The 17,500-nt window shown below is 44.0% G+C and overlaps 3 protein-coding genes across 4 annotated transcripts in view; 2 read left to right on the top strand and 1 right to left on the bottom strand.

Moving 5' to 3' along the window:
* The window catches only part of SNAPC5 (small nuclear RNA activating complex polypeptide 5), a 12,290-nt gene extending 11,384 nt beyond the window's left edge, over positions 1–906 (top strand). For both annotated transcript variants that reach the window (XM_085849467.1, XM_085849468.1), the window contains exon 5: positions 64–906. In XM_085849467.1, the coding sequence (XP_085705593.1) occupies positions 64–115 (52 nt within the window). In that variant the 3' untranslated portion in view covers positions 116–906. The remainder of the gene's footprint in view (positions 1–63) is intronic.
* A 2,084-nt stretch (positions 907–2,990) lies between these two features.
* On the bottom strand, positions 2,991–16,902 carry LOC147015068 (bifunctional FAD diphosphatase/FAD synthase-like). Its single transcript, XM_085849464.1, has 6 exons — positions 16,627–16,902; positions 13,465–13,612; positions 12,889–12,987; positions 5,085–5,274; positions 3,439–3,512; positions 2,991–3,330 (listed from the first exon to the last, which is right to left on the bottom strand). The coding sequence occupies exons 1-6, from the start codon at positions 16,706–16,708 to the stop codon at positions 3,195–3,197; spliced, it is 729 nt and encodes a 242-aa protein (XP_085705590.1). The 5' UTR covers positions 16,709–16,902; the 3' UTR covers positions 2,991–3,194.
* Positions 16,608–17,500, top strand: part of POLR3C (RNA polymerase III subunit C) — a 49,377-nt gene continuing 48,484 nt past the window's right edge. The window contains exon 1 of the mRNA XM_085849462.1: positions 16,608–16,738. Within this exon, the coding sequence (XP_085705588.1) occupies positions 16,670–16,738 (69 nt within the window). The 5' untranslated portion in view covers positions 16,608–16,669. The remainder of the gene's footprint in view (positions 16,739–17,500) is intronic.

Below are 17,500 nucleotides of genomic sequence, written 5' to 3'. Positions count from 1 at the left end.
TCTCATACAATATGCCTTTCACGACGAATACCAAGTCCCACATTAAACCTTTGTTCTCCTTAGGTTCAGAAATGAAATCTGTGAAACCGAAGATGAAAGCTTCAGCAGCTCGTGAACGAATTTCAAAAACTCAGCAAAAAAGCAGTTCGCAAGCACCTTCTGGGTTTCTTTGGACCTGGCCTCAAAATGCAAGCGATATCTCCGAGAGAGTCGAAAAGGATCGCAACAAAGAACAGAAAGTTCAATTTTCAACGATAATGTGTTGTTGGCTCCAAGAGGCTCGTTTGGGGTAATTTGTGCACACAATGACGGCACTGTTATTATGCTGCAGTCAGAGATAATGTTAATGTGTGACACAAGCTGCTGTTCTCATAATAGGGGTGCTGGGATTGTAAAACGGGCCCAAACATGAAATTGAAATCGTTTTGCACAAACACACCTTGAACTGAAATGTGATTTTTTTTTTAAACAAATCGAACTTTGCTCTATGTTGGTTCGAAATATTCTTCACGCAATGCACCGGCGCCTTTTTCGGAAGACTGTGTGGCATGCCAGCCCACCCTCAGAATTGTAGTTTCCTCGTACCAACGGTCCTCCACGACTTGCGCAGCCATTCAGATCTTTCCCGATCATATCCTTCCAATTATTCAGGCTCGACTGGGAGGGTGGGATTGAGGCAACCAGCCAATAAATTCTCTGTTGAGATGCGGTGGTCCGGCATTCTGGGTACAGGGCCCAATGGCTCTAATCTGCGTTTGGTCAATTATAGCGATTCGTTCCTGGTTGTATTTGTTGCCTGATGTGAAGCACGAGGTCCACTGCTGTATTCATGGGATAAACATTGCACAGATGCGTTGTGTGAAAGGCATCCAATTTCAAAAATAAAAATAAAAATGGTGTCAAACATTCTGCCTGATGCAGCCAATAAACATAGTTATACGTAATGGAGAAATGTGGAAGAGATTTCACCAAATATGTATAAACGAGGGAGCCTGCCAAAGCAAGTGGCCGTGTCCCAAGGTCTGCTTCTTGCCCATCAGCAGCAGATAAAGCATCTGCCGATGTCTCAAGTTTTTCCAGAATCCCATATCTCATTATCCCACCCAACAAGCTGAACACATATCTCCCTTCATCTATGAAGGAGGACTACATGGGTGTTGTCTCATGATAAGCCTTTAAGTGCTACTTATTATCATCTCCTCTTTTTTTTTTTGTATACTGTCAGGGCTTGTGAACGAGCGAGAACACAGAATGGATCAGGATGTAACAGAACAAAAAGGAGTAGAAAGGGGTGGGGGGGGGGACTGTGGAGAACACCCCCCCCACAGTAAAATGGAGGGAGATGTGAGGAAATGATGGATGTGGGGAGGAATGAGGGTGAGGAGAGGACACACTGGGTAAACAAGATGGATACAGTCTAAAACACTCAATCATAAAAGTGGAAGGAAAAACGGAAAGAGGTGGGTTTGGGGAGGGTTAATGGGGGGGGGGGGTATAAAAGGATCATGATTGCAGATGGGAGATTATTTGGGATGGTGGTGAACAGCTGCCTTGAAAATTTGGAAGGAAGAGTAAGATTGAAGAAAAATGTGGAAGTTGGTTTCACAGTTGGTGGTGAAAAGAAAGGGATGAGTTGAGGTGAGCAGTGAGTCAGTTTGGGAGTTCCACTGGAATGGGGTTGCTGGTGTACAACCTGCACCTTACAGTAACCTGGCTGGGGAGGGGAGTGGCAGCACAGGAAGAGCAGAGGATGCAAGGCCAGAAAGGAGGCGGTTAAAGACAAGACAACTGATCTATTAGCGATAGCGAAGTCATTGGCCCATTGACTCGGCTTCATTGTGCGAGATTCCAATGATCTTGAAGGTGTTACTTTCCATAGCATCAAGGTGTGAGGCAGAGGGAAGAGCAGTACTCCATCAATCTATGGATGAAGGTCTTGTAGCTGGGTGGATAAGAGTGCAGGTGTGTCAAGAAAGGACTTTGCGTGACACTGTCCACGACCGGCTTTGGAGGCCAACTTTGAAATGTGGTTTGTACAAGAAAGATCGTTCTTTCTCCAATATCCACCCCCACTCTATCTTCTCATTGCTGCTCAAGACCAGATTCTGTTTAAACATACGTACTACTAATGTACGTACAAGACCAGATTCTGTTTTAACATACGTACTACTAATGTACGTACAAGACCAGATTCTGTTTTAACTTACGTACTACTAATGTACGTACAAGACCAGATTCTGTTTTAACATACGTACTACTAATGTACGTACAAGACCAGATTCTGTTTTAACATACGTACTACTAATGTACGTACAAGACCAGATTCTGTTTTAACATACGTACTACTAATGTACGTACAAGACCAGATTCTGTTTTAACATACGTACTACTAATGTACGTACAAGACCAGATTCTGTTTTAACTTACGTACTACTAATGTACGTACAAGACCAGATTCTGTTTTAACTTACGTACTACTAATGTACGTACAAGACCAGATTCTGTTTTAACATACGTACTACTAATGTACGTACAAGACCAGATTCTGTTTTAACTTACGTACTACTAATGTACGTACAAGACCAGATTCTGTTTTAACTTACGTACTACTAATGTACGTACAAGACCAGATTCTGTTTTAACTTACGTACTACTAATGTACGTACAAGACCAGATTCTGTTTTAACTTACGTACTACTAATGTACGTACAAGACCAGATTCTGTTTTAACTTACGTACTACTAATGTACGTACAAGACCAGATTCTGTTTTAACATACGTACTACTAATGTACGTACAAGACCAGATTCTGTTTTAACTTACGTACTACTAATGTACGTACAAGACCAGATTCTCTTTTAACTTACGTACTACTAATGTACGTACAAGATCAGATTTTTAAATTACGTACCACAAACATACAAAAAAGGTTCCTCCATTACTCTCGGGTCACGAAATGGTATCATCATCGACAAGGAAGTACAGGGAAACAAATTCAGTGAATCTTCATTCTTTTCAAGAGTACATAAACTATAGACATACATCATCAATTCAGGAAATGCTTGTGAATTCTGAACTGGTTATGACCGCTTGATTTTTTTTTTTAATTACTCAAGAATTACAGAAAAGTTCATAAATAAGGCTCCGTCCCTTCAAGTCTCCCAATGATGCGGCTGTTGAGGATGCGATCCATGTCAACTCCTCGAAGTCCTCTCCGCTTCTGCATCAGTCAGTGAGTACGCAGGCAGGTATCTGATTGCACCGGAAGTGTCGATGTAACGCAATGCCGCATTCTTTTCAGTGTTTGATGTACTGCCCAGGGATGTGTATCTGCAGGGAGGTAGTATGGTCACAATAAGGTTTGGATAATAACCAATGTGGCACAAGAGACTTAACGCTTATAGTCGTACACACTTGTAAAATGAAACGGATACGCACCCCCCATCATACAGTACACAGTAGGGCAGCTTCAGGAATCGCAAGAAGTCCCAGACATCATGGTATGTCCATTCCTGGGAAGATCACATGGACAAACAAACGGCATGGTTATATCGGGGCCGCGGCAGATGCGATTCCACTGCAATGCCGTTCCAATCGTCCTGCACGAGCTTTCACATTCACCAGTGGAGGCAGAGGGGAAAACTGTTCTGACAGTTCTACGGGAGGAAGTTGCATCATCGTGCAGGTGGAACTTTACACCTCAAACAGCAGTTCCATAAGTACTGTTGTTGTGTCACAAAGATCGAATTCACTGTTACAAAGTAATCATATATCAACAGGGCATAAACCATGGATCACTACTTAAAAAATAAGTCTGGTGTTGGCTTAGCGGTTAGGTTTGTGGCTTGGGATCCTCGGGTCCTGAGTTCAAGCCCCGTTTTCCACTGAATTAACACCAGGGGGTTGACTCAGCTTGTCATCCTTCCGAGGCCAGTGAAATGAGCACCAGTATACTGGTAATAGGGGCACTGCATCAGCGGCAGTGCTGCACCCCGAACCAATGATGCAACCATCAGCCAAAAAAGGCAGCACACGATGGGAACTACTTCAAAGGAATGAGGGTACACTGGTCAAAGATTTGCACAGATTTTTATCATCTCTCATCTTGGACAGCATTGTTTGCTGAAAGACTTCATCATTAAAATCAAAGGTTAATGTGAAGGTTATGCAACATGGTCCACGAAGGTGAAGGTCGTGAGTGTGAGGTCGCGGAAGCCACAACAACCTTGACTGGCAATGGAAGAGAAATCACATAATCCTCCGCTCACAACATCCGTTTACCCCTCGGCTAAGCGGGCCGTGTACGAAGCGATTAATCTTTACAAATCCGAGGCAATTCCCCTGGAGGTTGCTTGGTTTTCCCAAGAATGTTGGAATCTCCCCCGATGAGGCCAATGTCCAAGTCTCCACTCGCTTGGTCCTCCGACCCTCCCCAGAAACTGTACGATGCACACGTTCTTCCAGCAATCCCCTCCTGGCTAAACTTCCAAAATCCAGGCTGAGTGCACACCTCAGCTCTTCAGTGGAATTGCCTTTGTGAGGCTGTTTAATCGCACTCTTCACTACAAGGCTTCAAAAGGGTGAAGCACCACCATCTCATTCCCCCATCTGAACCCATGATGTTTTCAACCCCATTAATCCAATGCAACCCAACACTCACTCGCAGGTTAGTGTTTCCTTCTCCCCCCCCTCTTCTTTTGTTGTCAACTCATTTCCTTGCTGTTTCTGCTTATATCCAATGGTGGCCCCACTCTCACTCCATTACCTTTTAACCCCTTTTGCCAACTCGCTCTTCCCCGAACCTCGAGCTTTACAATGAAGACAAATGCCATAAAAAATATCACAATGGGATTTTCCCCAGGCTAAATAAATAAATAACTATGGTGCTCCCGAGCATTTGGGGCACACACAAGTTTTTATGGTATCTAGTTGAAGTTGATTTTTATTTTTTAAGGGTGATTGTCAACCAAATATGCTGCGTGTCAAAATGGCATTTGTTCCAAGCATTCCTCAAATTCCTCATTCCTCAGACCTCAAAACGACTCGACCGAACAAACAGGAAGATAAACCAGAAGGGCGATCACCAGCATGGGGTTGATGCGCATGTAGAGCGGCCAGTCGGGGTCCGTAGGGCAAAGGGGCGTCAAGGTACACGAGTATGGATCCGTCCGTCGAGTCCCCATGAGGACGGCACGGATGAGAGGCCGGTCCAACCGCAGTCGGCTCAAAGCCTCGTGCACGCTCCCCTCCATGACGAGCAGCATCAAGCCGTACCTTTCAAGAGGCGGGAAGACAAAGTGGGTTGCTTTTATACAGCAGCCATTGTGTCAACCACACGCAGACCGTGTGATCGATGGCTGTCATGATCACCGGCATTCGGTGGAGCATCATAATATTTCAATGCAGTGCAACATACCTCCTTTCTATGTGGACATGAGGGACATAGTTGCAATTTGTACAAGGTATCTGCAGACAAGAGTCTGGTATTTTCATGGAGTCACAAGATATTTCACATCCTGTGAAGGATGCTTACAGGCGGAACAGCCGGCTTACTTCCAATACGAAACGAGGTGCATTCAGTGCATAACAAGCAGTGCTCTCACACATTGGTTCGTGGTCTACTCCAGTCTGACCGCTGAAGATAACATACAAATGGCATCATTTAAATTTCACCTATGCAATGTTTGCATGATTGTTTCTGGATATGGAGCAGTCGTGGAGGAAATAAGGGGGGGGGGTGAGTGAGGGCAACATTGGAAAAGGAAAGGAAAAAAGAAAAGCAAGAGACTACAGACAATGAACACGTAATATAGTAGATGCTAGTCTACTACTACTCCCTCTTATTACCAAATTGTGGGGTCGGGCAGGGAGATTTCGCGTCCCAAGTCTTTCACGAACTGGCTGGCCAGGCCCAACGTTCGACCGACGTGATTCGGACAGGAATTTGCAAATTCTTCAGATTACTGGAGATTACTCACCTACTCTTCATAAAAGACACCATGGGATCTTTCATGTCCACCAGTTAATGCTTGCAGGTGGGACAATATCATCGATTTGCATTCCATGCATTAACCACTCTCTGACCGAAAGACCGTTGCATTATCACTGTCCTAACTCGAATCTTCTTCACCCTCAAGCAGTGGCCCCTGGTCCTAACACTGTCCACTCTGCTGAAAAACTCCGCTGCACCTATCTTGTTCACACTGTTCATTATCTTAAACATCCCTCTCTATCGGAGCCCCTCGTAATCACCTCCTTTTATTACCTCCGCCACCGAAGGTGGAGGAGGTTATGTTTTCACCCCTGTCTGTCGGTTTCTCTGTGAGCAAGAGATCTCAAAAAGTTACGGATGGATTCAGATAAAAAACTTGGTGGACACAGTGACTGTCTCCCAAGGACGAATTGATGAGATGTTGGTGAAAATCAAGATCTGGATCCTATAATTTTTAGCAGCGTCGTTGCTCATAGAGAGCTCGGCGTTGTTGTTGTTGTTCTTCTTCTTGTTGTGAAGACAAAACCTTAACCTCTAGGACTCGGCTCTTGTATATACAAGATCCGGATCTCCTTAAATACTAAGCACATGTACACATCCTCACATTGACGGTGCCTTTTGAGAGCGTCTATCATGAACTTTTAAATATATTCGGACATTTGCTTTAAAGTTTCGAAAAGTTCACGTTACTATTAAAAGATTATTCCATTTATCGTATTGTAATTTCATAAATACACCATATATATATATATATATATATATATATATATATATATATATATATATATATATATATATATATATATATATATATAGATATATATATATAGAAATATATATATATATATATATATATATATATATATATATATATATATATATATATATATATATATATATATATATCGTAAATACATTATGACGGGTCTCGCTATTGGCTTAATCAAGGCACGTGACGAAATATCGGAAGTTGTTGTTGTTGTTTTTATTTATTTATTTATTTATTTATTTATAGCCGACAAAACCTTGAGGACACTGCTCTTGGACACATTTGTCCTTGTTTTAAAGCGATTCCTCACCCTTGAGAGATGGGGCCAAAAACGATATAACATGGTATTTTAAAATGTTATGGACGGATTTGGAAGAAACTTAGTGGATGAGTTGGGTAGGTGACAAGAACAAGCAGATTCAATTTTGGTTGAGGTCCGGATGCAGATCCGGTCCATCAGTGGGATACGAAACGTACCGTTCAGCCTGGTGCAGATGAGCGTTCCACCGAGTGCCATTGCAGTTGCCGGTGAAATGCTGGTTATAGGAGTGGTTAGAGTTCAACGCAGTGTATCGATAAGAGTCGTCACCGAGCAAAGTGGAGGTCATCCAGCTCGGTGACGCGTCAAACACCCGATCATCGTCCTTTCTCAAACTATCTTTTCCCTTCACCCTTGCAGTTTTGTTCGAGTTGAGGAGAGTTGGATTATTGGCTTGAAAAATGAGAAGAACAAGCTTTCCGCTGTGGGAAGTGAAGCGCGGTTGATGTTTTGAGCGGTTTGTCAGAACAAGAGGTTCCAACGATCGAAGTGTTAGCCGCACCTCGTTCCCACATTGGAGAACGTGCTCTTATCGGCTCCAGGTTGATAAAATCCCATATAATTTGTTTGCCGACAGAGCGATGCTGGCCTTAATGAAGGGTTATATTTAAATTTACTTGGATTGAGGGGGTCAAACAATTCCTGGGATCTCAAGCAGACAGCACGAGAAGCTTTCCCATTAAATGTTGGCTCACACTCGAGGTTGTGAAGATCGAGACGTCGAGTTGCAAAACGACCTGGAGTGCTCGAGGTGGATGTGCACGCTTGCATCGAGTACGATACGGCCCGATAAACTTCACTATCAAGGTTTACGTTTGTTTAGATACACTTTTTTTTTTTTAAGGTCATTGCCTCATTTCTGGTCGATCACCGCAGTGAGAATTTTCTTAAACAAATTTGCTATTAACTTTCTTTCCATGAACCATGCTCGTTTGCTGTTACTTGGGTTATAATCGATCAACAGATTATTTGGCTTCGTAGGCCCCCACATAATCAACGATGTCACCGATGAGCATCGATCAAAATACCGTCTCATCAAAATGATTCTGCGTCGAATAACAGTGAAGATGGAAACAAAATAATGTCTGAAATCCATTTTCTACCAGTCATACTATAACTACCACCCAGAGGCAAACACCACCCAGACACGTCCAGAGACAAACTCACGTCCAGACATAAATATTTCCCGGACACATTCAGAGACAACTATTTATTACAATGCACCACCCTCCATATTATGTACATTAAAACAGACAATTCTTAAGCTACGTTTCCCTACAATGAGGTTGGCTAATACTCGGACATGGACCATACTACTCTATACATTTCTATCTGATCTAAGCTAACCTATATATAATGGAGCAAGTGTATGTGATTATGTATGTATGTGTATGTACGTATGTATGTATGTATGTACGTATGTATGTACGTATGTATGTATGTATGTATGTATATCTGCTCTTCACCCAGTCGTTGGACAGCTGACCTGACATCACCCACAATTGTAACCTGAAATACTTAACCTAAAGTGCCTCGTGGACCCAAAAGATCCCCACCCCCCCCCCAACTCCCCGAATACCCCAAAGTCCCAAAATACCTAAAGTATGACCGTAAAGACCTAAAATACCCTGAAGACCCAAAACACCTGAAATACCAAAAAGACCCAAAAGACCAAATGGACACCGAAGATGCACAAGACACAAAAGACCCCACATACTCTAAAGACCCCGAAGAACCAAAACACCCAAAAGGCCCCGAGAACCATGAAGACCTAAAATCCACAAAGGACCAAAAAGACCCAGAGGACGCAAAATACGGGGACCTCGAACACCCAAAAGATCCAGAGGACCTAAAAGACCTTGACGACCTAAAAGACCCAGGGGATCCAACTGACCCGAAGACAAAAAAGACCCAAGAGAACCAGGGCATACAAAGGACCTAAAAGACCACAAAGGACCCAAAATACCTCGAGAACTGAAAAGACCGGATGGACCCAAAAGACACAACGGGATTATCATAATGGAAGTTCTGCATAATATAAATGTGACTTCAGGTCCCTAACCTTTCCCCCATCCCCCACACAGACAATCCCATGTCCTTAACCCTCCCCCACCACACCCCTTTCTTCAAATCCTCAAACCCCTCGATCCCAACTCTGTACTCTCTCTGCCCTCCCTCCCCAAGCCAACTCTGTCATCCCTCCCCCTTTCTTCTTCAAGTACTCAATTGCGCTAAACCCCAAGTACTCAATCCCCCTTCCAACCCCAACTCCATCCGCCTCCCCCTTTCCCAACGTCTCAATCTCTCTCTTCCAATTCCATGCACCCTTACCCACAGCTCACTGTCCTTCCCTCACCATTTCTTCCTGTTATTAACGTTACACAAATATACACAGGGAATTTGGCGCATGAGAAGGTATCATGCCTTCATTGTTCCTGTTCCCATTTGTTGAAAACAATGTTAAAAGTAAATAAAGATGGAATGGTAAATTCACAATCATTTCCCCCTTTCTTCCCTGATCCTCACGATAATTCACGGACCGGTGTTTGTTTGTCGCGCCACTCTTCCTACAGTTGTGGGCCAATTCCATCCAGACTTGCTACATGGGATCAGCATGACCCCAATTAGTGCTTCGAGGAGTTTTGAATTATAAACAGTAGATATGTTTTTGCTTCATGCACATAACTTCATGTCTCTTTTCCCTGCACAGTGATGTCAGTTGCCTATATACACCTCCCAAATAAAAGTATGCGTCAGAAGAATGTGTTGCGTGCTTGGAACATGATCGCCCATCGGGTGGGTAATCTGCATATATATTGTTACGGTTCTGAAAACCGCATGCCTCCAAGGCAATGGCACCCAACATACAGTGGTCCCCAGACAGTTATTTCATTAGTATACGTGCAGTTAGACCTTCCCCTCATGTCTGTTGGGTTAACGGGACGAAGTGCGTCGTGTGGGTCTTATAGCTCGGTCTAATTATATCTCTATCTTCTTTCCAACTCTTTTCTCTTATCCATGAAATAAATCAAAGCAGGCACCACACCCAGATGGCCGCCTGTGAAAATCACGATGAGAAAACCTCCACCTACGCTGTGCCGGACGCGCGCGGCGTGCTCTTTCATTCGAATCTGCATCTAATAATTATATCTGTCTTCTTTTCAACCCTGATTAACATCGAATCCTTTCCTTCAATCCAAGAAACAATGCGAAGCAGGCGCAAATACACGCTAACAGACACGCGCGCAGCCATGCGATAATCACCACCGCACTGTATGGAATGTGCATAGCGCACATCTTTATTCAGGTCTGCGCGCTGATTTACAACGGCGTCTTACCATCGACCTTTGCTCGCCACCTCGGCCGCCAATATCTCCCGCAAACGGCAAAGGTCATCCGGTGCCTCCACCTCAATGCAGTCGCCACCAAGCAGAGGCGCAAATGCACGGCCCAGATCGCTCGGGCCGCATGGCATGCGGACTGAACAAGTGCATTGACCAGCACCAACTACAGAGCGCCGGGGGTGCCCCAACGGGCATGCAGGATCGACGCAACCCTCGGCCGGTCGCAGGAACGCGGCTTGGCCACGTCTCGCCGGATGTACGAATGAGACCATTTCCGGCCACAAGGGGCGGGCAGCGCGGGCCCAGGGCCCAATAGGAGTGCACAATTTCGGGTAATGACGCATTGCTTTGGGTCGTCACCCCACCCTATACCATGAGGCTTATAAAAGGGGTATCGCGAAGCTTATATGGTTACATGAGGCTTATAAAAGGGGTATCGCGAGCGAAGCCGTTCGCTCTCTGGGATCGATCTCTGCTTTCGCCTGCTGTTCCGCCTGCCTCATCTGCCACTCCGCCCACTCGCTCTCGATCTCCGCCTTCCTATCGCTGGGATCTCTACATTTGCCTGCTGCTCCGCCCTTCCTCGCCTGTTGGCTCTGCCTTCCTTCCCTGCCTGCTGACTACCGCCTTATTCACCTGCTGGGTCTACCCACTTATCTGCCTTCCTTGCCTGCTTGCTCCGCACAATCTCTGGACCGGTGCATGCGCTGAACTCAGACAGTAACCAAGCAGGAGATAACGCGCCGATTCTCAAGGTGGGATCGCTCAGCGGAGCGTCTCCCAAAACGTACTGGGTCGCGTGGTCAGCCGACCGTGCAAAGTATTGCGAGGCCGTTAGCCCTCATCTCTGTTCTTCGGATTACCTAATCTTCATTGGGTTTAGTGTGTGTGTGTGTGTGTGTGTGTGTGTGTGTGTGTGTGTGTGTGTGTGTGTGTGTGTGTGTGTGTGTGTGTGTGTGTGTGTGTGTGTGTGTGTGTGTGTGTCATGGCACCTGTCCTTGCCAAAGTTAAGAGTGTAGAAGGTTTATCGGGATAAGCCTGCTCTGTGTCTGCTTTAGTAAGTTGCTTGCCTTGTTGTCACACCACAGAAATTCCTTACTATCCCTGCTTGCATACAATAATAAATCCATTCACTGTGCCACATATTTTTCCTCGCCTGTTTGTTAAGAAATGCTTGTATAGAAATGTTCCCAGCTCGTTTTCGTCTTCTCCTTCATTAATCCAGCATGGTCCGTATCCTAGCTGAGCCGGGATATTATTCCCCGACGATTTGTTTTCGAGCCGGTTCGTCCTTGGGCAGTTATGCTCGGCTGCATCGGATCTGGTAAGGTGATCCAGTTTGAACAAGGCGTACCGAGGGCATTTTCCCCAGTAATTATGTCACGTGACTTAGGTAACCGGTTAAACAGGAGACGGAGAACCCTACGTCATGTGCCGTTCACGGTCGATTATCAACCCGCTGCATCACGGAGTTATCCATGTGCATTGGCCTGCGATTCCGGAGAGTCTGGTGGGAACCCGAGATAGCTTCCCCCCTTGTGGTCTACTCTCCTTGACCCCGGGCCGCAACAATATGTATATGTTGGTGTTCTTCTTTCGGCTGCTCCCGTTAGGGGTTGCCACAGCGGATCATCCGTTATGATCTGGATACTGATTTGGCATAGTTTTTACGCCAGATGCCCTTCCTGATGCATCCCTGGTCGCTTCTTATGACACAGGGATAAGGATTGGGTTTCGCCATGATTCCGAGCTGCCCTACACCCTCTCATAGCGTGGCCCAGCGCAGAGCTCCCATCCTCAAGCAATCCTCCAACCCAAGCCTCCGAGTAGCCGGATTACAGGCGCATGCCACTACGCCCGGTCGCAACAATATATATATATATAATATATATATATATATATATATATATATATATATATATATATATACATATATATATATATATATATATATATATATATATATATATACATATATATTATTTTTTTTAAACAAGGTATTGTATTTGAATGCTAAAGTCTGGTGGAGTCATTCATCATTCTGATACAAGTGGCATCACCACGGACTTAATAACCTTCTCAGTGATCCGATTCACCTCCACTGGGAGACTCGAACAGGGATCATCGTGACTTGTATTCAAGTCCGATTTGGATCTCTTATTGTTCAATTTCAGAGGGTTCTACCTTGCTTGGACCCAAAGAATGAGAGCACCAGTCCCACACCACTCCCCTCGCATCGACCCGGCTCTATGATGCAATCTCGTGCTTGCAAAGCACCATGGTTATCGTCAAATCATCTTCTTTCAGAAATCGAACGCAGACCAGACAACTCAGACATGCACACCACTTCTGAGATATTCAATCGATCCCCAGTCAATGTAAGCCTGAAAAAGTGGTGAGGACCTACCAAGGTTATGTCATGCCGCCGAAGCGACAAACAACTAAAATGTGCAATGATGTCTACCTTTGTTTTGTCTCTTCTATAAACTGTTCAAGCTCTGGAAATGGAGCACTTCCACGAATGTACAGGCCTTGCAGAGATTCCTTGTTCCCAGGAAAACACCTGCCAAGAAAGACACACTTGCGTGGAGGAGGAATATCGGTCAAATCGCCAGTTATAAGTAAAGGAAGAATGAACAATAAAACAAAACACAACAAAACACCACGGCATGTTGAGGGTGTCTTCCAATCTCAATGTACCATGTATAAAATAGTCATCGATTGCACAACAATATGTACAAGGTGAATACATTATCCCATTGATAAGGTGGTGCGGTGACAGAGGGACGCCCAAAGTTATACCCAACGTCAAATAAACGTGGTGACATAAAGGATATACATGTCTAAAGACAAAGCATGACTTCTGTCCTTTCAGAGGGTGGCGAGAGGGGAAGAGGAAAAAGAAGGGACGAGGCGGGACAAGGCCGCGCCAGAGGGGACGGGCCATTGTAAGGGATGTGGTATTTACATTTTACCCTTATTATACTACAATCTCGGCTGGCAGGATAGTTTCAAAGCCTTCGATCCTCTCTGTGGGTACCTTCGAGCAACAACATGGTACAAGTGCAGAAGTGCAGTACAGTCCTTCCCGCCATTGAAAGCAATGCAGACCTCGGACAGGTTGTACGTGTGCAGTGCCTGTTCGATGGTGTGCAGAGCGACGGACACCTTCTGTCCAAGTTTTGAATCTGTGGGTTCACACATAATTAGTCCCGCTGGTCAGTATTCTAACCAACGTTCCTCATATCACCGCAGCCATCACGTCAAAGGTATTAGCTTTGCATGCAGTGGTGATCATTCGAGTGATTTCATGAGTTACAGACATAAACATTTGAATCGATCAAGAAAGAAGCATATTGTAAGAGTCATCAGACCAGTCCAGTTACCTGGTTCAAATCCAGCGTGTCGCGTCAAAGCGACCACAACACTTCCCGCTTTGAGACTTCCCTGCAGAATCTGCGTCTGAAGGCTGCGTTACCATGCAGATTGAGAGTCCCAAAGCAGTCCGGCGTTGCGTTGATAGGCGTCACATGACTAGATACAATTTAGGCCGAGCAACCTAAGTCATGTGATGCAGTCTTATAAGCACTGTTGAGACCGTGGCCAATAATTTCCCTCAACTGGTCTATAAAACTACCAAATGAAGCCACCACCAGTCAGAATTCACCTGAGACCAAGTCAGGTTTATTTAACAAAGTACAAATGATATGGGGGAAAGAAAACAAAAGAAGCCATCAACAATCAGCAATAAAACAAATTCTTTAAATGACAACCGAGCACAAGCTCTGGAAATGGAGTCAACGAACAAACTGGATGCCTGATGTAACTATGTCCTTAACTGAGCCCACACTCGCAGCATGGAAGAGAAGACAGAAGGGTTTAAAAAAAAAGCAGAAAAAGAGTTGGCGGAAAACCCAGCGAGTTCCATCGAGAGAGAAATCCAGGTGTGGCTCCTGAGCCGCTGTGGAGAGGTAGAGGCATGACTATGGCTGGGTGAGGCATGGCTTTGCTCTCGGGAGTTTTGATCTGGTGTCGCCTCTGGCGTGGCATTTCCCCGTTTCTCACCTATTATATCAGCTCGGCCACGCTCATCGCTGAGGACGCTTTACTCACCCGCCCCTCTCACTCACCAATGACCGTCGTAAGGCCCGGTGGGCGGAGCAATCCCTCCGTGACTTCTCACCCTGAGCTCTGAACCATCACGGCTCAGGTACGTGGCTCAACAGCTTTTGCCACCGGCCGAACAATCGAGATATAAACGTATATCAATCAATCTCCATAGAAACACTAGATGAGTTTGACCATCCCCTGAAGTACAGTCCTTACTAACGAGATCCAGACTCCAGTACAGTAGCAAGGGACAAAGAAGCAAAGCGTCACGTCTCGTCTCCACATTCACTAAACTCAGTTGTGTTGGTTGCAGTAATCGTGATAATTGCTCGCAAATGTCGATAGTGATAGTTGCTTGTGGATGAGTGTTAATCGTGATAGTTGTTTGTGGATGAGTGTTAATCGTGATAGTTGTTTGTGGATGAGTGTTAATCGTGATAGTTGTTTGTGGATGGGTGTTAATCGTGATAGTTGCTCACAAATGTCGATAGTGATAGTTGCTTGTGGATGAGTGTTAATCGTGATCGTTGTTTGTGGATGAGTGTTAATAGTGATAGTTGATTGTGGATGAGTGTTAATAGTGACAGTTGTTTGTGGATGAGTGTTAATAGTGATAGTTGTTTGTGGATGAGTGTTAATAGTGATAGTTGTTTGTGGATGAGTGTTAATCGTGATAGTTGTTTGTGGATGGGTGTTAATCGTGATAGTTGCTCACAAATGTCGATAGTGATAGTTGCTTGTGGATGAGTGTTAATCGTGATCGTTGTTTGTGGATGAGTGTTAATAGTGATAGTTGATTGTGGATGAGTGTTAATAGTGACAGTTGTTTGTGGATGAGTGTTAATAGTGATAGTTGTTTGTGGATGAGTGTTAATAGTGATAGTTGTTTGTGGATGAGTGTTAATCGTGATAGTTGTTTGTGGATGAGTGTTAATCGTGATAGTTGTTTGTGGATGAGTGTTAATAGTGATAGTTGTTTGTGGATGAGTGTTAATCGTGATAGTTGTTTGTGGATGAGTGTTAATAGTGATAGTTGTTTGTGGATGAGTGTTAATCGTGATAGTTGTTTGTGGATGAGTGTTAATAGTGATAGTTTTTTGTGGATGGGTGTTAATCGTGATAGTTGTTTGTGGATGAGTGTTAATAGTGATAGTTGATTGTGGATGAGTGTTAATAGTGATAGTTGTTTGTGGATGAGTGTTAATCGTGATAGTTGTTTGTGGATGAGTGTTAATAGTGATAGTTTTTGTGGATGGGTGTTAATCGTGATAGTTGTTTGTGGATGAGTGTTAATAGTGATAGTTGATTGTGGATGAGTGTTAATCGTGATAGATGTTTGTGGATGAGTGTTAATAGTGATAGTTGTTTGTGGATGAGTGTTAATCGTGATAGTTGTTTGTGGATGAGTGTTAATTGTGATAGTTGTTTGTGGATGAGTGTTAATAGTGATAGTTGTTTGTGGATGAGTGTTAATCGTGATAGTTGTTTGTGGATGAGTGTTAATTGTGATAGTTGTTTGTGGATGAGTGTTAATAGTGATAGTTGTTTGTGGATGAGTGTTAATCGTGATAGTTGTTTGTGGATGAGTGTTAATAGTGATAGTTGTTTGTGGATGGGTGTTAATCGTGATAGTTGTTTGTGGATGAGTGTTAATCGTGATAGTTGTTTGTGGATTAGTGTTAATCGTGATAGTTGATTGTGGATGAGTGTTAATCGTGATAGTTGTTTGTGGATGAGTGTTAATCGTGATAGTTGTTTGTGGATTAGTGTTAATCGTGATAGTTGATTGTGGATGAGTGTTAATCGTGATAGTTGTTTGTGGATGAGTGTTAATCGTGATAGTTGATTGTGGATGAGTGTTAATCGTGATAGTTGTTTGTGATAGTTGTTTGTGATTTGAAGTTTTTCCCTTTCGAGATCCCCGCTCTGCCGTTCTGGAAACATTTTATGATCACGGATTCTCCCAACTACAAAATATCCTTTGACTCGAATGAATTATTTATCGATGGCGGACAGTTCATGGATCAGAGGATGAATGTCAAGCGTTACCGGTGAAAACAAGTGAGGGAGGGACCTGTTTATTCGAGCTTACCGGTTCGACCCAGAGACGACATTGCTTCGGAAGACCAAAGTTCATGTTCTGCCTTGGTGACGGTTGTGGAATTCTGGTACATCGCAGAAAAGAGCAGAGACTGGAGAAACAGGTCTGTAAACGTCGGGGAATAGATGGAAACGAGCGAAGCACCTCCTGATGACTTCCGTAATTTTGTTGTGGTCGTTGTTGTTGATGTTGTTGATGTTGTTGATGTTGTTGATGTTGTTGATGTTGTTGATGTTGTTGATGTTGTTGATGTTGTTGATGATGTTGATGATGTTGATGTTGGTGTTGTTGGTGTTGATGGTGTTGATGGTGTTGATGGTGTTGATGGTGATGATGATGGTGTTGATGGTGATGATGGTGATGATGATGGTGATGATGATGGTGATGGTGATGGTGATGGTGATGGTGATGGTGATCAAGATCTTGATAATTCTGTTCTCCCTCGAAGTAGAGAAGAAGTTTCAAAATGTATAATCTCGAAACATTGATACACACTAAAATTTACACATAATTATCAACAATGAACAAGCTTGGTTATAAATATACGAAGGAAACAACGGAATAATTCGCACCCGGCAAATGTTAACGGTGTTGCCATGGCCGACACGCACAGGACAGGAAAGGAAGCACCAAAAGGCGCACTAATATGAGAGAACCTGCCTTTAAACAAGGACAATAGTGTGTAATAAAAAGAATAGATTACACAATGGTGTGTAATCATTTTAAAATCGCCTTTGGACGAATCTATTCAACTCGTAGGAATGGAAATACCCATTCAAGAAAGGCCTTGGTATAATAATCTTGCCATTGCTAATTTTGTATATTTTTATACTCGTTTCCATGAATGGCTTTCCGAGCTTCACAT

The sequence above is a fragment of the Eptatretus burgeri genome, chromosome 12 (genome assembly GCF_056783735.1).
Source record: "Eptatretus burgeri isolate ZD-2024b chromosome 12, Ebu_testis_v1, whole genome shotgun sequence".
Lineage (NCBI taxonomy): Eukaryota > Metazoa > Chordata > Myxini > Myxiniformes > Myxinidae > Eptatretus > Eptatretus burgeri.
The sequence above is the reverse complement of the archived record's forward strand: the minus strand, read 5'-3'. Positions and strand labels throughout refer to the sequence as shown.

Excerpts from the sequence above, each read along its gene's own strand:
- LOC147015068 (XM_085849464.1), bottom strand. The coding sequence starts at position 16,708 with ATGTACCAGAATTCCACAACCGTCACCAAGGCAGAACATGAACTTTGG. Across the intron at positions 5,275-12,888 it reads ATAGAAGAGACAAAACAAAG|GTACGGCTTGATGCTGCTCG; the intron begins GTAGACATCATT and ends GCCTCTTGAAAG. Across the intron at positions 3,331-3,438 it reads TGTGTACTGTATGATGGGGG|ATACACATCCCTGGGCAGTA; the intron begins GTGCGTATCCGT and ends ACCTCCCTGCAG.